Source organism: Lagopus muta, chromosome 4 (genome assembly GCF_023343835.1).
Source record: "Lagopus muta isolate bLagMut1 chromosome 4, bLagMut1 primary, whole genome shotgun sequence".
Taxonomy (NCBI): Eukaryota; Metazoa; Chordata; class Aves; order Galliformes; family Phasianidae; genus Lagopus; species Lagopus muta.
Genome location: NC_064436.1, coordinates 63,051,577 through 63,073,550, shown reverse-complemented (window position 1 = coordinate 63,073,550; position 21,974 = coordinate 63,051,577). Strand labels below are relative to the sequence as shown.

Sequence of the window (21,974 nt, the reverse complement as noted above, 5' to 3'; positions counted from 1 at the left end):
AAAAGAGCCCTATCTTAATGTGAAGAAAAAGAGAAGTCTGGAATTGAGGCATTACTGCAGACACAGTCTGCATCAGCAACGCTTCATCCATTATTTGATCCAAAGAGAAAGAAGAAGGAATCCAAATTACTTGTAGGTGCACAAATATAAAGTCAGAATTGATCAAAAATAGTTTATATTACAATAAATTGTAACAAATTGCAGAGGAAAGCATTCTAGCACAGACAAAAAAGAACCATCACAAGGACTTTATTACACCAATCTAACTCTTATTTTTAAGAAAAGTGTTGTGCCAAGAGTAACAGAAGTGTGGAAGACACTTAGTTGCAGGAAGTTTTAGTTCATTCTAAAAACAGAAAAAACAATTGAGTCTGGTGAGACAATTAGCAGAAAGATGGCAAAACAGAAAACAGAAACTAAAAAGAGAAAAATCACACATATAGAATTGCCATAATGTACTTGTCAATATGTACATCCCTCTACTACAGAGCTTGAGATATTTTTTGTTCACCCTACTTCATTCTTCTTGATGTCAGCTACACAGGAATCCCATTACTTATTCAAACCTTACTGCCACTTTTGCTTTTCCTAGAGCAAGGCTGTGGCAAGAGACTATTGCTTCTTTTAGAATTCATATCCAACTGCATATTTGTCTATATGTTCTTCTTCATGAATATTCTGGATACTAACTTCAAATGGTTTGACTTAACTATTTGCTAAGATATCAGCAATCAGGATTATAAAGCTGAGAAACAAGAAGTCAGAATAGATGCGATTCCCAAAATGGAAACACATCTTTAACACTTCGTAAATAAACCTCAGTAGACAGTAAAACATTTCCGTAGTACTGGGAATAACTTCATGAAATTCATTAAGCATTCACTCTCGTTGAGAATATAAACTCACATACATCATACTTGAGATTTGAAGGTTCATATTTTACTCCCTACTATTCCTCAGTATCACTATTAACAAACGATGCCTTCACCAGAAAGTTGTAAGATTCAGCAACAATATTAATAACAGTTAGCTAAAACAGGCTAAAAGTTCTCAGGAATTAGGGAGCAAGACTTCAGACATTCTGGAAATAAAAGCTGGAAATTAGTTTGCAGACAGCTGAAAGAAAAGACCAACTTTTCTACTAATTAACATTGCTACTGAACTTCAGGATTTGGACATAGAATTCTGCCATTGTTCCTGGCAAATTAGGTGCAATATTAGTAGAATTCAGTTAACCCTTCACTTTCAGCCCCCTTTTTAAAATTTAGATTTCTGACAAGCAGCATTAACACAATCATTTTCTATTCAAAAGGCATAATCTGTAGTTTTTCAATATTCTTACAAGCATCATTTTCAATATCTCCTTCCTCTTTTAAATCAACCATTAAAAAAACTAAAACAAAATACTTACCAAGGAATTTCTCAAAGCACCTGTATCTGTATTTACTGTTTCCACTGAATAAGATTTTTCAAAATACTGCATTAGGCATTCAAAAGAGGGAACTGTGTCACTGGAGTTTATCAGCCACGCTGCAATCCTTGGATCCAACACGACGCTCTCTGCAACTACAAAAATCAGTTATTTCTGACAGTTAAAATATTTAAGTCACTTCTTGGGTAGATAAATACTTCTAAAATTTTGTCCACCTGTCCTGTAGACACACATTATGAATAGACCTAAAATGATAAATACCTTGTAGCAATCACTTTTAAAATCTGCAACGTATGAATATATGAATTCACATGAGTACATAAAGCTTTGATCTCAAAAATCACTTCTGTCCTGCAGAACCTTATGTCTTTATGCTGCACTTTCTCTTAGATCCACATAAATACATAGGATTGAACAAACCTAGTGCTGTTTAATGTCATATGCACTGTAGTACCACAAAGAAAGGGGGGAGAAGCTAATAAGTAGAATTTTGAGATACAGCCAAAGATAGATGTAAGCACCCTCTTAAGGAATCTTTAAGTAATTAAGTTCAGACAACAGCCCACAGGTACATGCTTATATAAATTAAACAATTCCCAGCTATACAACCTTCAGACTTGATTAGCTGGAAGACAGTTCAATGTCCACTACATATGTGACAGCTACAAGACCAGTCTGATGAGAACCAGGCTTGTTCATCTCTGCTGATTTAACTGCTGCTGAAAAGCACTTTATGTTGCTGCTTACCAGATGACAGGGAACAAGACCTTTTTTCCCCTGAAACAGCTTGGCCTGTGCTGGAGCAGCTAGATAAATGAAAGATACTTCAGCTGCATGGTTTCATGCGAAGGTTTTACGTAGCTCACCACCCCTTTCTTCAAATACGAACAAGTTCTTCACCTTGGAAGCTAACAGGTGCTAAGGAGCAGCCACAGAAATTGTCTCGAGGACATCCTGCTGAGTGCACTACTAAGAGATTCCTTCTCTTTTTTTAGGGACTAGCTTGATTTGCAATGATGCAGCTTAAAGAAGTAGACAAAGGCCTGAATTCATTTGGAAAATAAAATTTAGGTATGCCCATAGGACTTTTACTGTTCTTTCAGCAGGAAATAATCTCTACAGTGATTAAATGAAAAGTACACAACTGTGCTGAACAGGATTGCCATCAACTTAGATGATGCACTGTGAAGAGGCAGACTAAGCAACACAGCCTCACTGAGGGGCAGTAACACTGCAGGCAGCTGATGGTTGTTGGAAAGACGTCCAGAGGTTGCAGGAAAGCACTGTCCAATGAGATGCTGGACATCCACAAGTCCATGTGACGACTGCTTGAAATGTGCACTGATTTTTTTTTTTTTTTAATAAAAATCTGAATTCTACTCAGAACACGTGGAAAAGAGAATCCTGCTACCAAACAGTGTTTGTGAGCTATTAGAGATCCTCCAATATCTCTATTTACAATGTGCACAAGAGTCTCCACTTTAATAGTGATGAAGAATCAAACATCCCAACCATTTGCTCTTTCTTTCTCAAGTAAGATTTTCACTAAGTCAGCTCAGTTGTAAAGAGTTCACAGAATCACAGAATCACAGAATCACCCGGGTTGGAAGGGACCCCAAGGATCATGTAGTTCCAACCCCCCTGCCTAGCAGGGCCACCAAACATACACATTCAGATCAGGTTGCCCAGGACCCCGTCCAACCTGGCCTTAAACACGTCCAAGGACGGGGCATCCACAACCTCCCTGGGCAGCCCGTTCCAGGGCCTAACCACTCTCCTAGTAAAGAAAAACTAGTAAATATCTCCTAGTAAAGAGTTGTAACCAACAACTCAGTCCTTGAAAGGGTACGACATCTGCAGTGTTAGGAGTAAGATATGTAACTAGGACAGAAGCAACCTGAAAGAACTGCAGCAAAACCAGAGTCAGGCTGAGATAAAAACGACCAGAAGAGATGGTGCAGATTAAAGCACAATTATGTGCAGATTGTGAAATGGTAGTCAAGACTCAAGTGCTGTATACCTCCTCCAGAAACCTTAGTGAATCACAGTGGCAAAGCATGCTACACTTCACCAGTTTGAATTAATGTAACCATGTATTCCACTGGTTGGCACATGGCAGTTTAAGGAAGTTTCTATGGGGAACATGAAACTCAAGGCAATTCAACCTGCTCAGCTACACACAGGATTGTTTTGAAGGCTTTTTTTTTTTCCCCACTGGAAATAATCCTTAAACTTCTCAACGTTTCAGCAATTCCTACTCTAAGAAGAAATACATCACCTCAATGTACCAACTCTCTCTTCAGAAACTCCCCAAGAAAGATATTCTTTTCCATTGTACTAGAACTGTTTTCCAGTATTTAACTAACCACTAACCTAATTGCTTCTGCACCTCGCAATTTTAATGCCACAGGCACAGCTCATAGGATTAAGTCATAGATTAGACAGTTACCTTGTTTCCAGCTAATTCCATTACCATAAATTTGAAGTACTGTCTTCAGGAAATCTTTCGCATTGAAGCAGATAACTGGAACTTTGCAGCGTAGTATTTGAAACAACACTTGCCTGCACAGAGAAAGTTTCTGAATATGCACTATACTGCTATTAGATTTAGTTAAGCCATTTAATTTAAATTTTTAATTAGCAAGTTGTACTAAACTGAACAGCTAATAAAAGGCATTTATTTTAATAAGAATATAGTATTGTATTTGAATATTGATTTTTCAGTTCAATACCTGAATCTTCATTCTATACTTAAACACACTAACAGATGGCTTACCTGCATGCATAAAGAAATCTCGACACTTAGAATTAAACACAATCCAAAAGAGCAACTTGCATGCCTATAATACTTTACTGTGCCTAAATGAGATCACGAAATCTTCTAAAGTTACTAGACAATCTAAATTGCTCTAATTGCCTACTGTTCAAAGGCTGTTTAAAACTACTACACTCTATCTCATTTTTCCATATCTTCCCATTCTTTTTTGAAAGCATCTATATTTTCTGTATCCACGACATTTGAAATAGAACTATGAATACATTTCATTAATCATGTGTATCATTTTTATTTTAGACAGCATAAAAAGGATAATTCCATATTGGGCTTTCATGTTGATTTATTGTTAACAAAATGAAACCACAGTTCTTGGACAGGTTTAAAATATTTTATTTGAAATTTTCTGGGTCATAAGGTATTTCTGAGTATATTGTAGAATCACTATTAAACAACCTCACCGTTCTTGGAAGATATAAGCATTTAGAAAAAGTCTATAGTTAGAACGCGTAACTTGTTTATTCTTGAGTGTTTGTTGTTTTGAAGTACTTTAAATTCTAACACTCAGTTGTTTACAATAAATCAGTTACTACTGAAATTCATAAAGCATTATGAAAAAGTTTCATCATGTGACTATTATAGTGAAAAATCAATCTACTTCCTCCCATAATGGGATACTACTTCAAAGTCAATAAGGAATAAAAATGGATTTTGGTTATGCTAAGTGGAAGTTCAAACTAAAACCCAACTTGAAAAACTTAGCCCAACTATTAAACAGACGCAAAAAATGCTTTTGTAATTTGTATGTTTTACTGTTACTGGATCACAAGAAAATCTCATTCAACATCTCAAAAGTCATCTTAAAAGCCTACTGCTCTCTGTACTCTGAAATTAAAAATATTACCAGAGGTCAAAAAGGCTATTTATAATAATCATGTTCGAGGATTACTATGTAAGAAATACAGGGAGGAAACGAAGATTAAATACAAAAAGAAAAATCTTGTGAGATTTGAGATTTATGTTTTTTTGAGCCATATCTTTGTAGGGCATTCATACAGCATTTCTAGGCGAATATATTAATACTATAAATTCATATAATACTTAAAGACTGTGTATTAGTATATTAAATATTATCACAATCCCAGCCTCCTCCTGCAAAGAAATCAAGTCATCAATATCACTGCTGCCAAAAAGCAGAATGTTGCTTTATTCTTACATACTCTTACCGGGCAAATTTGTTGTGAGCCTGTTCTTCTTGCTCCCAAAGGGAAGAGCATTCAGTTTCCAAATAAATGAATTTATCACTTGGACTAGCAGTGCTGCAAGTACTGGCAGTTGAAGAGAAACTGAGAGAGCAAAGGCGATCTGTTCGACTCTTCACTAATACAACAATTCCCTTCACTGACGAGGCTAAGGTGGTCTGTTAAGCATAATTACAACAGTGTTTCCTCTGAGATCTTTTATGCAATGCCAAAAAAATTTCCCAAGTATTTTACAATATGAAAACTACAAGGTACAATAGTTACTGTATACACCATCGACATAATAAAGAAGGTTGCAAATGCTTCATCCTTAAAAAACAAAAACAAAAAAACAACAAACTACTGTGACAGCCATGGTAAGAAGAAGAAAAAAAATATATTTGAAGTCTTGCTTGATGTATGCTAATGAGTGCTTAGCCCAAGAGGTTCCAGTTTCTTTAGATTTTATTTGGTAACTAAGAATAAAAGGCAGCCAGAAGTATGAAGATTTATCTCATTATAAATTAGTATTTTGGTAAGCAAGAATATTTTAAACTGCTCCAGATTCCACCCTCCCAATGAACATGGCTTTATATTAACCAGCCACGTGCACAGTTCAAATAACTCAGCAAAACAGTCACCAAAAACCCACAGTTCACTAACCTGCTCTGAGTTGAGCTGTGAAGAACCATCTAGAAATATCATGGTAGTTACAAAAGCCACTGCTTCTTTTATATTTGCAATCAATTCTCTTTTTTCTTCATATCCTAAACTCCTGATATCACAAAAGTCATTTTCAGAATGCTCTGCTTGTCTGGAAGTCCAGTTATATCTCCTCTCATGTGAAATGCGTTTCTTAACAAGTAATCTTTTTTTTCCCAAACAATACGTAGGTACCTCTTGCTTTCTTTTAAGGGGGGTAACTAAATTCTTTTCACTATCTGCCATGTTTCTTTCTTCTGCTGTAAGGTTTCTTTCTCTATATCCCCATTCAGTAGAGCCTAATTCCCAGTAGAAGCTCGGGATTTCTTTGGTATGTGCCATCCTGACTGTCTCACCAGCAGTACTTTTTTCAGAGCTGGCAGATGATTTTAATAAGGCAACTGTGGAATCACTGATCTGGAAAAATCAGAAAATATTCAGTGAACCAATTGTTCAACTTATTAGGAGACACAAAAATAAACATACATGGGTTCATTTAGCTTAGATTTTCAGGATGTGATGCTCTACAGAAAAAAATGTTAGTGATAACATCAAAGAAGAGCCGATTTAAGGAAACTATAGGCCCAAAGAGCATATATATATATATATATATATATATATATATATATATATATATATAAATATAAATAAATATATGAATGTATAAGAACTGTAGACAGACAGCTAACACACTAAAAGTGTATTCTCCAGTCAAACTGCAACAAGTTTTTACTGTTTAACACATAGCAGAATTTGAATTAGGACACTGAAGTAATTATAGAATCAGCAGTAAGTAATTATCTTTTAAAACTTCAAAAATAGGAACAAAACAAATTTAATTATCAAGTCAGAATAATAGAGGTGAACAATGATTAACCACAAAGCAGCAGCAGCAGCTTCTGGGAAGAACCAATCATCTACTAGAAATAATGACATAGCTGGAAGTAAATAACAGGCTTTCAAAGTCAGAAGATGTAGTTCCATAATTCATGTAGAATAATCTTGCTAAATGTGGTGAGTCAAAGCTTATCTCCTCAACATTACAGGATGGGTTTCCACTACTATTTACATTCATCTATGGCTTAAATCATTCTCATCAAGCCCATCTAAGAGCCAATTAAATTTGCAGTAAGCTACCCCATGCCAAAACTCCTAGATGGACTTGCAGTAAGTGTAATAATCACCAGAGTTGGAGTAAGGAAGGCTGTAGGATTTGCAGCTGGGATAGGGCTGCAGTTTTAATACCTGCAAATCATTTGACCAACTCAATAGACCTCAACCTCAGCCCAAGTTGCGACTGTTCCAGTTAGCCATTTCCATTCTTGGATTAGCACCTAGAATCAGAGTTGGAAGGGACTTCTAAAGGCCATCTAGTCCCACTCCCCTGCAATGAACAGGGACATCCACAGCTACATCAGGTTGCTCAGAGCCTGGTGCAGCCTGGCCCTGAAAGTCTCCAGGGATTGGGCATCTCTGGGCTACCTGTGCAAGGGTCTCACCACCCTCACTGTAAAAGATTTCTTCCTTATGTGTACCTGCACACACATTAAATGAATTCAGAGAGATGATTCAACAGAAAAATTAAGCTTCCCAATTTGCAGACATTTTTCTTGTGAACCAGCTCACTTTGATTGTGAAACACCTAGTAGCAGCCTATGGGAGCACCAGAGATGGATACTAAAATAATATTTTAATTTTCACCCACACAGCTGCTCTAAGGACATTCAGTAGACAGAATGATGCATTAATTTAGAACAGCTTATGGAGAGGATATAATATCTAATGGTTCTGTTCCAGACCACGTGGGAATTATATGAGCTAGTTATGGATGAGAGGGTAATTTACAAAACATAAGCCACTTCACTACTGCTACAAAAAGCTTTTTCCAGTATTTTGCAAGGTATTTTCACATGCTAGCGATTATTCAGTCATAGAGGTTTGAGAACATTTTAAAATTACATTAGCTACCCAAATTTGGCAACATTCTACATTTATTTCTGGTCAATCTGTCAGAGAAGACTTTATAACCAGAGGAAGAGGGGGCCAAGACTCTCTAAGGCAAATAGATAGCAAGTGCAAAATAAGATTAAAGTTATCTAAACCACAAATGTATGCAATGTACTGCAACACAGTTTGTTATGGAAGAACTAGTCAATAACAACTTCAAGTCTTCCATAAAACAGTTGCTTTTTTTAGTGGTATTTTACAACGTGCTTGCCTTTTCATTTTTCAGACCTGCATCCTTATCACCTAGTTTATCTTCCTTTGTCTTCTCTTTACCTTTAAAAAAAAAAAATATTTTACAGCACAAATGAATCTGACCAGAGCATATAATTTGGTTTATAGAGTGCTAGATTACCAACCCTGTTACTAAAGTTAAAATAACTGCTATTAAGTTTTCTGTGGCAGATGTTTTCCTCAGACCGACACAATTCATGTTTAAAATGGCCCTGCAGGTTCTGAAAAATGCATACACAAAAGTATGCTCCATCTCCCTTAAAAAAAAAAAAAAAAAATTCGACTTCACTACAAAGAAGAAAACATTTTGTAGGGAACTCAGAAGGCACTTTACTGTAATATTGTAAGCATACACACTGCCATCCTTCAAAACACATTCAATTTTTGTCAAAGCAAAGCTAGGGGCACATACAATAAAAACAACAAAAAAGACACTATATACCACAGTTTACACAAAATCACAGGAGCTGAGAAGGACCTCCAAGAAATCATCAAGTCCAAAACCCTGCTAAAGCATGTTGCAGAGGTAGACATCCAGATCTTGAATATCTCCAGAGAAGGAGACTCCACAGCCTCTTTGGACAGCATGTTCAAATGCTCTGTCACTCACAGTGAAGAAGTTTCTTCCTCATATCTGTATGGAACTTCCTGTGTCACAGCATTTGCCTGTTGCCCCTTATCCTGACACTGAACACCTGTGAAGAGCCCAGCCCCATCCATTCAACTTCCACACTCCAGATACTCACAAACAACGATATTTATAAATAGTTTAACGTGTTGTTAGGTAGTACTATTCTCAGAAATACTCTTCAATAAAATATTTTCTTTGCATAAGGCCTAGAAAAAAAAAATTGACCACACTCCATTGAGAAGTTACTTCTTACCACATCGCTCACCCTTGCAAGAGAATGGGTATTTTAAGACCAGACAAGAAGAGAGAGCATGGAAAACTCAGACTGATCAAACTGGCAGAAAGGTGAGTCATGACCAGCATAACAGCACAGAGTAGGATGGCTCTCAGTGCTGGGTTTAAGACAGAACCCCAGCCCATAGCATAGTTGCTAACCTGAGCACCTCTGAACTACCAGTGATATTTTAGCCTAGAGTTCTTCTGAAAGTTTAAGGAAGGCTTTGTAACGTCAGGACTTTGCACAGCATGAATGAAAAAGTTAAGATGTGCCTTCTCCTTTCCTTCCCCCAACACCACCCAGGAGCCCAACAAGAGAAGTAAAAGAAGGCTGGAATAAAAGAACGAAGGGCAATAGGCAAGCAGCTCTTAAAATTCCAGTGAGCACAGTAAAAACTTCCGTGAAATATGCGCTTCCGCAGTCTGTAATTAGAACTCTTACCTCTAGGTCCTTCTACTGCCTAGCAATTCAAAAAGAAACCAAAAAACACTCATGAGCAAAACACACATTCCTTTCTAACTGCTGGTCCAGAAATCCTGCTGATCTCTGCTACAAAACTTGCATTACCAGCAGCAAGAAATTCTGAACCTAACATACTGCTTTCACTGAAACTGTTTGATTATAATAACGTTTTGACTAGGTAAACCAGGATCCTGTATTTAAAAGACTAAAAAAGCATTTTAAAAGACAACTACTTTCCCCAGAAAAAACTAAGCACATTACTTTATAATATTATAGGCATCTCACACTGTATAATTTGTTATTTATCTCCAGTTAAGATACCTAACTGGTGGGATGCATCAAGAAAACCGAACCTAAAATTCACTCCTCCACAATAATAAGATTATAATTTACAATGAGTGTAACATGATTTTGCATTCAGTGTTCTTAACTGCTTAAAGTATCTAGATATTTTTTCTTAACAAGTTCATCCTCCTGAGAAAATAAGGTTTATTTTCTCTCCTTCAGCACATAATATTCAGTAAGACATATGCAAGTGGCTACACAACTTTTCAGTTCCTGCCTTATGTTAGGAAGTATCACCAGATGGCAGTAGAAAGCCATCCTAGCCTTCAAACTTGGCAAAAGCTGGAGTCTAAAAGTGCTGACACACCATTAACATTATCTACCTCGCTCTACCTCTGGAATTTACATTCACTTTTTCCCCTAGAATTGCACAGAGTGAGCTGGTAATGAGCATGTTTGGGAAGAAAAGACTGTGAGCCTGGAGAGTTCACAGGGCTTCTCCCAATTTTTCAGCACCTGTACTGCAAGTATCTAGTAGAGTTTCAAGCTGATGCACATTTACAGTGTTAATTAACGCTAAGAAATTCTCATCTATATTACTACAGGTTAGGAAGGAAAAAAACACAGTAAAATTCAGGCTAACAGCAACCTCCCAGTTTCTTGCACTCACACAGTGATATTTAACCAGGAAAGACACGTCAAATACTACAGTTATTTCTTAATTCCTGAAGTTCAGTGTTGTGTGCTTGCATTTCAGTTTTTTAACTGAAAAGAGAGACACTTAATAAGGCCAATACTTACTCTGATTATTTTTTCTGCTAGTCTGAACTCCTGCAGGAATAGACTGCAAAGCTGACATAATCCTCTGAGCAGTATCAGATAAAGGCACCTCAGAAATCCCACATCCTATGTATGATGTGTAATGCTCCATTTTTATGATTAAGCCTAAACACAGAATACATATATGAATTATGCATTGTATCAGTCAGAAACCAGTCTGCACTTTAATTCTGTTTAAGTTAAAGACAAAATACAATGACTGTGTTCAGCCATCCATTTGCCTTAATAGATTTTCTCCCGACATGCCTAAAGTATTCTGAAGTATTGCAAATAAAAATTAGCAATTACAAAACCTACAAAGTGAAACATCTTGAAATACAGTGTTTTAGTACACTGATAAAAATTATCACAGAATGGCCAGGGTTGGAATGGGCCTCAAGGATCATGAATCTCCAACCCCCCTGCCACATGCAGGGCCACCAGCCTCCACATTTGATACTAGACGAGGCTGCCCAGGGCCCCATCCAACCTGGCCTTGAACACCTCCAGGGATGGGGCATCCACAGCCTCTCTGGACAGCCTCATCAGGTTCCAGAGGTTCCAGTATCTCACCATTCTCTGTAAAGAATTCCCTCTGACATCCAACCTGTATCTTCCTTCCCTCAACTTAAAACCATTTCCCCTTGTCCTTCTAAAAATTATGCAGTCTTAAGTACAGCTAACTTCTAATAAGAGACTGACAAACAAGGATTACTCTGTTTAATTACTGTTGAAAATACTCCCCCCAGTATGTTCAATCTAGCCTATATCTAACATACGCATAACTTTACCTATATCTATCATATGTACAACTTTACTGTTGTTAGTCCTCAAGTTTTAATTCATGGATGTTTTTCTTGATCTAACTGTCAAAACAGCACCAACTTGTGATGAAAGAAGAGTTACTATCATCATGCACAAAGACCAGTAATACAGTTTTAGAAAACATGCATACAAAAAACCTTCTATTTCATAAGTTCTGTATAATTTACATAGTCAAGTATTAACATGACTACATTGGTCTGTGTAAAGTCAATCATGCCTAAAGCCTCTACAAGATTTAAGCACAGCTACTGATGTTCTCAATTTTACCCTTTCTTTCCTCCCCTCTCCAAAAACAGCTGCTTTTCCACTTGTAGAGTATGGCTACAAGACAATACATACAAAATACTTGGAGCCACTAGATAAAAAAGCATTTGGGAGAACTAGAGACAAGGCACCCATACTGACAGACTGCTTGACTTCACATAGCTAGATCAGTACAAAGCACAGAACTTACCACAAACACTAGGTATGCACGGAACATTTCCAAAGGACTCAAGATAGTACATTCTCCACCAAGAACTGCTGTTAAGTAATTTAATTCCTCTACAAATATGTTATTCTGATCTTCTTTTACTAAGTTCTGTGTATAAATAGCCTTTTGGGTCAAGTCTGACTATCAACAATACACCCTTTTCTTTACACAGAAATATTGTTCTTAGTTCAAGATCACAAGCAGATTGCTTACTTGTACCAGAAATTACTTACAAATACAAAAAACTATCAAAGAGGAATAGCCATCAAGCCACATTAAATTTTGTCTATCTAGCTCCAAAGAGGTAATCCTGTTTCAGTTTGCGTATGCAATAATCTAAAGCTTTCATAATAGCTTGAGTTGTAGATGCAGAAGACAAAGAGCATCTCTAAACTCATTTGTGAGAAAGAAAAATGAAAACACCACATGACCAACCTCCAGCACAGCGCTCAAAAACCTTAAGCAGAGTAAAACAGTGAGGGATTTTTGAAGTCACAGGATACATCTGGTCATAACCCTTGCAAATTATGTACTGCCACACTGCATGATGCAAAGCCATAAAAGAAAAATCTAACTGACTTTCATGGAATCTAACAAAAGATACCAGAAAAAAAAAAATCACTATTTTGTCAAACAAAATAATGCACTATACAGTGAAAGCTGGTTTGCAATTTGATACTAAGCAAGAAGATAGCAGTAAGATTTTCCTTTTCCAGACATTCCACAAGCCAGGAACATAGTCTTCTCCTAACTTTCAAAATTGTTTTTTTAAAAATTGTTTTTTATTATTTGTATCATTGTTTTCTTACAGAAGGATAAAAATATTTCCTAACTTCCCATAGAGGGAAGCAGTAGTCTTCAGATTCAAACTCTGGAGCCTAAATGAGAACCCAGAAGATTAAAAATAAACAAGACACCATTCATGAACATATACTAACACACAGATATGCCACAAATATTGACAGCATTGAACTGAATTTAATAACAAACAACATATGGATCTAAACAGCATGAAAACTAGGCATAAAGACATCAAACCAATAAGCTAAAAATTATACATTTAAGAATAAGTTACATAAAAGTAGACATTAAAAGCTTGAAGCCAAAATATTTTTTGAAATACTACTACTGAAGTTGAAGCTAATTTACTAGCCTTCATCAATATGTGCAACACTTGAAAGTAAGTACAGCTGATTAGAAAACAAGAACCTGGAGTATTTTTATACTACAAAATCATATTTAGTGCCATTGGTCTAAAAGGAAGCCTACACAAAAATTTGATAAGCAGTCTTAATACCAGTCTATGCAGGAGTATGAAGACATCATTCAAATGCCTGGCAACACAAATCAGAGAGTAAATACTGTGTAAAGATATCCCCAAAATGTTCAAGTCTAAAAGGTGCAAGCTCTCTCTTTGAGAAGTTTCCTGTAAGTGGGGACTAATTTCTATAGAGAAGGCATAAATAAAGCGATGACATGGTGGTCAAACAGCCAACAGATTCTGTTACATATTTAGGTACATTTCTATATAATGAAAATAAATCTTAGAGAACTAAGTAAAGCAGAATCGTATCATTTCTGCCTTGGAGAACTTCCTCTACGGAAGGAAGCACATTACCATTTATGTTCCAAAATCTGGAATCCCTCTTTACTTCATGTATTGGAAGTTTCTTACCATGCAAGAAAACCAATCCCAAGGGTTTGAAGCTTTCTTTTGTTCTATGCTGCACAAAGTGGAAATCAACATGCAGCCTAGTAAAAGAGTGACGTGTATGCAATTCATTCAAGCAACCAATATGTAAATTAATACTGAAGAACTTGAACCGAATGACCAAATGCCAAAGCCATGAAGCAGCATATAACCCAAACATGGTAACTGTGGCAGCTAAACACACACTGCAATGACAGATAAACGTTCACCTTGATAAGCTAATACTTATCATTCCATAAACTTGTAGACAGTTTACATTAACATGGTTTTTTATCTTCAGAATACACTGAAGGTTAAGTATTAAGGAATTCACTGGTGGTGAAATTCTCATGTTCCAGAGCACTTGCTTTAGCCTCTGACTGCTGTTCAAGCTTCTCCACCATCTCTTTCAAGTGGTTCTCATCTTTGAAATAATACACATACAAGTTTCTTTCCATCTGATGCAGCTTATTGGACGCTAAGAAGTTTCTCTTTGACTTCACATCAGCAGTAAGATCCATAATTAGTTGATTTAGTTTATTTAAATCACCTTCCAGTTGATGAAACTGCTCAGTAAGTTCCTAACAAAAGATACACAACACAAAAATGTTATTTTTGTATCATTAATACACCAAAAGACTTTCATATTTCTAGTTCAATTGCTTTTGGAAGCCTTTTAAAAAAAAAAATAAGTGAAAAATCATTAAAAACAATATTGTATGATAAATCCTGTATATGTAGCTGTGGATCTGCATGTATCTGCATCAGGTTATGAAAATGTAATTTAATTTCCTTCCTTACTAAAACAGATGAATTAAGACTGTAAGAACCTGTCCTCCAACTATATAGATGGTTGAACAACACTGCCTATCAAGTCTTCATTACTAGTCAAAAGGGAAAAAAATCAAACAGAAAAGCAATTTTAATATGAGATAATTGCAAAATACAGTTCTCCTAATTGTCATTCTTATGATAGTTCAGGGTAGGCAGGTTAGTTACCTACTTGCACATTATTTCCCTATAAGAACTATTTTTCCTGATACCAATAGAAAAATGTGTCACTGTTTTAAGTCACTTGGAGCAATGAAGAGTACACCGATGGAGGCAAAAACCTTTAATCCCTAAGAAGGCATTGTTCTAATTACAAAGAATAATTTATTTGTAAGACTGTTCTGTATGCTGTGAATAGAGTAGAATATTATTAATTATATATTATTCATGTATTTTCTAATGCATGTAAGTAAGGATTGTGGAACAAGTGAAGGCTTCTGTTGCATTTTTCAGATATCTGTAGTTGCTTACTATAACAAAATTGTATTTAACCCTATTCCCCTTCCAAAGCAGCTGCAAAAGCCATCCAGGAGCTCTGTCATAGAATTGTCCTACAAAAATATCCTTTAAAAATCCCAAAATTCTTACTTCCTACATATGAGCCAACACAGCCAGACCATTTTAAGGGGCCAGACCATTATATTCAGGTGAATATTTATATGAATTTTCCTGTGACACCGTAGCCAAAAGACATTTTCCACACCATAAATCTATACATGACTGTAACTGCCTTTGAAAGAAATAAGTGTTAGATGCCACCATTGCTTCGAAACCAATAAATTATTCCCTGCCAACCTATGCAAAATCCCACACTTGCAAAGAACAGCACCACCACCCGCCCATCATCATTACACTACTAAGTTTGTTGATGAGATGTTGTGGCCATTTTATGCCTACAGCCCTTATACCTGTCTCAGTAAAAGAGCACAACAGGCATGGATACAATCACTTAATGATGACATAAGGACGTACCCGACTGGTGAGTAGTATCTGATTTCCTCCGCAGTACAGAGCATCACGAAGAGCATTTACATCACTGTCCAGTTTGGACAACAAGAGAGACTGCTCCTGAGAAGACACTGCTAGCTGCTCTTCTGCTGTCACACAATCCTGATTTAATTTCTGAGCCATTTGTTCCAGGTCTTTGTATGTTTTAAACAGTTGTTTTTTGTTTTCTCCTTCCAAAAGCTGGTAGAGCCTGGAACAAATGAAGTTAGACACAAGCATTTTTAAGTTACTTAAGCATTCCTGGCATTATCAGTCAAGAGAAGATCTTCATGTTGAGAAAGTTCAAGAAATATGTAGATAAGGTATTACAGAATATGGTCTAGTGGGCAATACTGGTGGGAGGTGGATGGCTGGATTAGATGATCTTAGAGGTCTTTTCCAACCTTAATAATTCCATGATTCTAAATTAGACTGAGGACCAGCAAAGTACATAGGTTGTAAGAGTACTGCTGATATAATGCTGTATCTGCCACTGATATGTACATAGGTCATGAGTGATCCACAGGACTCCGAAATATTCCAAATGGCAAGCAACAGCAGTGAAATATGTTCTTATTAACTGTGACTTTAATAACGATGCCAACTCATTCAAGAGGATGACAACACACTCTTTTGCAAACTATTTCCTACACTTCAAGGACAGCAGTGCTGAGAAAATGCCAGAACTCCATGGCCAGTGAGAAATTTAAAAAAAAATCTTTATGAAATTTTAAACCTTACTACTTTCTATCTATGGAAAGACCACTAAGGAATTCTACACTGGGTTCTGAGTCATGCAAAAGACAGCAATATTTTGCTATAACTAAACAGAACCATAACTTAACGCTACATCAGGAACAGTCACTTCTCTCACTGCTGCTAACTTGATCAGTTGCTACTGCCACCTCTGCATATTAAAGTCTCCAGAATTTGGAGAATCATTGAGCCCCAATTAGGTATCAGAGTGCTTTTAGGGAGAGAAGCACTATTTCAAAGGTAACTGAGTTTATTTCATCTACTGCTCATAAACCACTCAGGATTTACAACTCTGTCATGAGCAACAAGGCCAGCCTTTTTAAAGAATAAAAAAGCAAACAAGCAGTCAATAAACATTGTTACTTAGTCACAAAGAATCTCAATAATAAAACGTTACAGTTTTTCAACACAGACACAACTTGGGTAAAATGAATCCTACCTGATTCTGCCATTCACTGCTCAAGACTAAATTATCAATCAGTCAGCTACTAAAAAAACCACTTCAACAGTTTAAAGAAGGGGTAAAAGCCTAATATCACCTATAATTATAGAACACACCTAATGAAAAAGTTTAGGTACCTTGAAGTGACCACAACACAGTACATCCTGCTGTACCACCTGAGATACAGGAAGACTGAATCACTTCGATGGTGAAAAAAATCTTATATGGGCAACAGGATGCAGGTGGCAAGTCAAGCAGTACCAATGAGCTAAACACATTTCTTACATCCCAGGAGTTGTTCCTCTCCTCCATCACATAAGGAGTTTTGTAGGCTGAGCAGATGAGGCCATAGATATTGCCTGGGATATTACTGCTACTAACAGCTCTCTGCACCTGCACTTCTGGAAAAGCCTTCAAGATGTCTGATTTTGCTAAACATTCATTACATTCTCAATATTGCTTAGAAATGCTTTGGCAATGTTAACATCTCATACCTTGAAAGCTTCAATTCTGGAGAATTTCAAACATTAAGTAGCTATGGCAAGTAACTAATACCAATTGGGAATGCTTTGCTTACCTACATCTTCACAACTTAATTAAAAAAAAAAGTCAAGGTTCACTTTAACACTTACCTACAAGAGAAATCATCCTTTGAACTAATAGCGTTCCTTGGCTTTGGAAGTTCAGTTTGCTTAGATAACACCTCTAGTCTCTGCTGCATCTCATTACTGCTCTGTTTCAGAGATTCTATCAGATTCTCAAGTTGACAGTGGATGTCTTTGTGTTTCTTCAATTCAATGTCATAGGCTAGCTGAATAAGTTCAAGTGACGCTTTCTGTCTTATCAGATGGCTGCAGATCTCATCCTGTTTAGAAGCGAAATGGTCCTGCTGAGCAATCTCACGATCCAGGGCAGCCATTACCACCGGCGCAGTGAACAGCTGTGCATGCTCTTTCAGAAGGGAAGGCAGATCTTTGTTGTTTATTTCAGCTATCTGTTGCTTAATCGTAGAGATTTCATCATTTAAACTAGATATTTTGGCCTCGACATTTTCTTGCTTTTCAATTCCCTGCATAAAGCAAAACATATCAATCCCTTCACAGTTCCCTCAGATTTTTGTTCACCTTTCTTCATTCTGCTTTCCTAACACATTTCCTCAGGTCACATAAGAATCACGCACTCACATGAAGATCAAAGCATCATCACAATTAAATGAGAACTCTGCAAGCAGCTTTACAGACTTGCTTCACAACATACAAGGCAAATACAGATTTAAGATGGTAGGCATCATATATATTTTGAGAAATAATTAAATCTGCTCTACTGCAGAGCCATGAAACACTTCATCACAGAAAAACTGTATCTGTATTTTAGTTCACACCTAGATTTCAACCAGATATAACTGAAATGTCACATGCAAAAAAGTTTACATTCAGCCAGATGACTATCAATACTGCCCATCAGAACCTTTTTCAAATGACTCTAATCAATCAAGCACAATATGCCTGTCCACAAATGAGAACATACCAACATAATGCCTCAAGTTAGTCCATGACTGCAGTATAAGCTAATTTTCCTCCTTCTGTTACAAATCCCTCACATTCGTAAATATCACATCTGCCCATCACTCGATGGGACATCTGTGGGATTTCAACGACACAACTCATTGTTTTGGTATCTAAAACATATCAACATTATGTCTCCACGTTATAAATTCCCAAGTCACTGAACTAAAACCTGGAGGTTTTTTTTCCCCTATAGGAAATATTAACAAGAATATATATCACAGTAGCCTCCATAAGCAAAATTTTAAGTTAAGGTTTTGATTACTGTACAAACAATGGAGACAGTTACAACTTGAAATTGCAGTTTAACAAAATTAGAAAGGTACTACTAAGAACCAGTTTTTTTAATGCAATAAACTCCAGAATGCAGAATTCAAGGTACTCTGTCATACTGAAAAAACTCCTAAGCTAGCTCCTAGTCACTGGAGCCACTTCACAAGTACAAAACTAAAACCTCAATAAGTGCAATTCCACTATGTAAAAACAGGAGAACAAATAATTCAAAAGCATGCTTCTCTCTGTTTAAAACTCTACAACCTTATAAAGCCATTTGCCACTTACCTTGCTCTTTGAGGATTGCAGCATGCTCTCTGCACACTCTATAGCTGAATTCAAGCTCTCTTCTTCAGCTTGCAATTCAATTAGCTGATGCTGAGCACAAATGTACGCTGCCTGGAGGCTGGCAATCTCCTGACTCTTTCCACAAGCTTCAGTAGTCTCAGCACAAGTGACATGTTTGCTAATATCTGCAAGCTCAAAGTTGTCTTCGTGCAAATTTTCAGCCAATTCTGACATGCCCTGATAAAAATGCTTTTTTGCATACGAGGCAAGTGCTGCAGTGCAGTGCTCTTCCTGAGACAAATACTTGTCCAAGGAAAGCTGGGAAAAAAACACTGGATGCAAACCTGATCCTTGTTCTGAAGCCGAAGCAGTGAAGAAAGAGGCCAATTTCTTGACTCTATCCACAAGAGACTGCAGTTCATTATTAAGCTTATTATTTGCTGCAGTAAACAGTTCCAGACCTTCTTTCAAATCTCTCTGTGTTTCTTCCTCTTTGATTTTTAGTGCCTGTAACATGCTGCTGTTTTCAGAAATCATCATCTGAAGCTTATTATGCCGATGGATTGTAAGACTTTTCACTTTCTGAAGAGCTTGAAACTCATCCTCTAATTTCTTAAGTTCCTCTTCCTTCTCTTGTCTGTTGCCTGAATCTGCTGGCTTACAGGTTTTAAGGGCTTCATCCAATGCATTTCCTTCTAAAATGGGCTTTCCAGACTCGAGAAGACTATTAAAATCTTGCAGTTCTTTTTCAGATAACACATGCTGCTCATTTACAGTTCCACAAAACCACTCCAGAAATGATTTGTCTTCTGAGGACTCAAACAGCCAGTCAAAATCCTCTCCATTGAGCTCAACGGCTTTTGGATATCCAATTTTCTTAAGAATTTCCACAAACTCCTTCCCACAGCTCATGATTTAAGTATTTTTGAAAGCAGAAAAGATTCAAATATGTGGAAAATTTCTAGGGGATTATTCTAGCGTGGGCTTTTTTTGGTCATTTTAAGGGAATACTCAGTATTCTAACACAGAAGTGTGTGCATAGGAAAGTGAAAGTAGCAGATCACACCACAGAACTGAACTCTACCATGGGCTACAATTGTTAGTAAGACCAGAAAGCAATTTTTATTTCAAGGATGTCTTAGGGCATTCCTGTCCTGATCTGATAACCAAGACGTTTCTTGACAACAATTACATCCCAAATATTTGCAAAAATATATCGTTTTGCACAGCGAAGGTGACTTTAAGACTAAAATCGAATTTCACCATGAATTCTAAACTAACAGATCCACACAAATAGCGAGCACATCGTTGCCCTGCTGGAGCGTCTCACTTCGATAGGTTCCCACACCCTTAATTTAAGTCTTTTTAACTCCTCCAAAACGAGGGAAGCTTTCAGTTTGCCCTAAAAATAAAGCTAGAAGACACCAAACAAAAACTCAAACTCTCGTTTGTATCTTTTACTTCAGCAGCGAACAGAATCTTGTCTTCTAAGGCTTCGTCTTTATATTTCCCTCTGAAAATAGAGTATGAAGTCCTTTACCATACAAATACCAAAGCAATTACAAGAAGGTCACTCGGAGCACGCACTCTGTGGTGCAACTAGGCACCGAAGGGCAGCTTTCAGACCAACAGCCCCGACGGGACGCCGGGGGCCGCTTCCCTCAGGACGAGGAGCAGGCAGCGTTACTCACCACGGCGCAGTGCCCCAGCGGCGGGCGGGCGGGCGGGCGGGCGGGCGGGCGGGACGGGCCGCAGCACTAAGAAGCGCTCGGGCAGCCCTCCGCGAGGCGAGGGAACGGCGGCGGGCTGCGAGAAGAAGAGGGAGGGGCGGGCGGCCGTTATGGCGCCAACGGTCAAAACGCCCGCCGCGCGCCGCTCTCGCGCAGCCTCTATCCGCTGAAGCCCACTGCGCACGCGCGCATCTCCTCCTCGCGAGCCGCCTGCCTGTCGCAGAGGCGCGTGCGCGCCGCGCCACTCCTACGGGGCAGCCCTACGCGGGGCTTGGCCGGAAGCCGCCGTGACGTCATGTGGGCGGGTTGCCCGCGCGCGGCGGCCGTTAGGTGTCCGCTGTGGCGTTCTGACAGCGCGGGTTTCGGCCTGGGTTCTCGTTGTGTCCGCTCGTGTGCAGCCCTGTACCGCAGCCTGTGGCTTTCCCGCTGTCCCCCAGCGTAAAAGGAGGATAGCGGTGTCTGCCATTTAACGCGGCTCGGTGCTGAGCAAACGGCACCGGACTGCGGTGTTCGAGGCGCAGCCTGAAGCTGAGCAGTGCAGAGGAGGGCCTGGCGTTTGCCTGTAGAGCCGTCGTGCTTGCAGTAGAATTGGCCTGTGAAGCTGCTCTCAGAAAACAAACAAACAAAAAACCCTGCAACTAAATTTTTATACTTTTGTAGTGTTTTTAATAGGGAAAATTATACTGAGGCAGCTGGTGATGTGAACAGGCAGTAAATGCTGGGCGGGGGAACACTGGAAATGCCTGGCTGGGTCACTGGTGCTGCTGACGGGTCCTCTGTGGCAGCAGAGGGTTGCTCAGCACAGACCTGGTCACCTATAGAGCCCATAGGCACTGTGTTGGTGCTTTGCTCATGTCTGCTGCTTTCATCTTTTCATGGTCTTGACCACCAATTTGTCTAATCCCTTTTTGAACCTACTGATGCCATCCAAAGCTTTGCAGGCCAACGAATGCCAGAACTTCACTGGCTGCTGTTTTAAAAATACACTTTCTTTGGTGTTCTTTTAAAAAAACTATTGCCTCCTTCATTTCATCAAATGACTATTGGCTCTAGCACTGCAGGATTTGGTGAACATCGGCTCTGCATTTATCTTGCCTCTTGTCTTCCTAAAAATTGAGAAATCACAAGTAAATATTCCATCAGCTTTGTCCTCTGCAATATGAAGAATTGCAAAATTTGACCTTTGCAAGGCAGTGCTTGATTACTTCAATTGTCTTTTTTCTGCACCTTCCACATTGTTGCATTGCATTTCTTC

At 38.1% G+C, this 21,974-nt stretch overlaps 2 protein-coding genes across 6 annotated transcripts in view; both read right to left on the bottom strand.

Moving 5' to 3' along the window:
- POLN (DNA polymerase nu) overlaps positions 1 to 12,667 on the bottom strand; it is an 80,656-nt gene extending 67,989 nt beyond the window's left edge. For 2 of the 3 annotated variants that reach the window (XM_048941955.1, XM_048941956.1), the window contains exons 1-4: positions 6,110 to 6,704; positions 5,432 to 5,625; positions 3,882 to 3,994; positions 1,412 to 1,566 (exon numbers count right to left, since the gene is read on the bottom strand). In XM_048941955.1, coding sequence (XP_048797912.1) covers positions 1,412 to 1,566; positions 3,882 to 3,994; positions 5,432 to 5,625; positions 6,110 to 6,490 — 843 coding nt within the window. In that variant the 5' untranslated portion in view covers positions 6,491 to 6,704. Of the gene's footprint in view, positions 1 to 1,411; positions 1,567 to 3,881; positions 3,995 to 5,431; positions 5,626 to 6,109; positions 6,705 to 8,358; positions 8,429 to 10,842 lie in introns of those variants that run through there. The other variant, XM_048941957.1, reaches the window with a different exon arrangement.
- Positions 12,668 to 12,822: 155 nt separating this feature from the next.
- Positions 12,823 to 20,706, bottom strand: HAUS3 (HAUS augmin like complex subunit 3). 3 transcript variants are annotated; one of them, XM_048941960.1, is made up of 5 exons: positions 20,681 to 20,706; positions 18,990 to 20,502; positions 17,496 to 17,932; positions 15,651 to 15,876; positions 12,867 to 14,428 (listed from the first exon to the last, which is right to left on the bottom strand). In XM_048941960.1, the coding sequence occupies exons 2-5, from the start codon at positions 19,899 to 19,901 to the stop codon at positions 14,162 to 14,164; spliced, it is 1,842 nt and encodes a 613-aa protein (XP_048797917.1). In that variant the 5' UTR covers positions 19,902 to 20,502; positions 20,681 to 20,706; the 3' UTR covers positions 12,867 to 14,161. The 3 variants fall into 3 exon arrangements, with proteins under 3 accessions (XP_048797918.1, XP_048797917.1, XP_048797915.1); XM_048941961.1 differs by lacking the exon at positions 20,681 to 20,706 and having other exon boundaries at positions 12,823 to 14,428; positions 17,496 to 17,728; positions 18,990 to 20,674; XM_048941958.1 differs by lacking the exon at positions 20,681 to 20,706 and having other exon boundaries at positions 18,990 to 20,674.
- Between the last annotated feature and the right edge of the window lie 1,268 nt (positions 20,707 to 21,974).

Bases quoted from the DNA above. Each gene is read 5' to 3' on its own strand.
- HAUS3 (XM_048941960.1), bottom strand. From the start codon at position 19,901: ATGAGCTGTGGGAAGGAGTTTGTGGAAATTCTTAAGAAAATTGGATAT. The intron at 17,933-18,989 runs GTAAGTGGCAAA...TGCTTTATGCAG, and splicing joins TGCAATCCTCAAAGAGCAAG to GGAATTGAAAAGCAAGAAAA. The intron at 14,429-15,650 runs GTACGTCCTTAT...ATCTTTTGTTAG, and splicing joins AGATACTACTCACCAGTCGG to GAACTTACTGAGCAGTTTCA.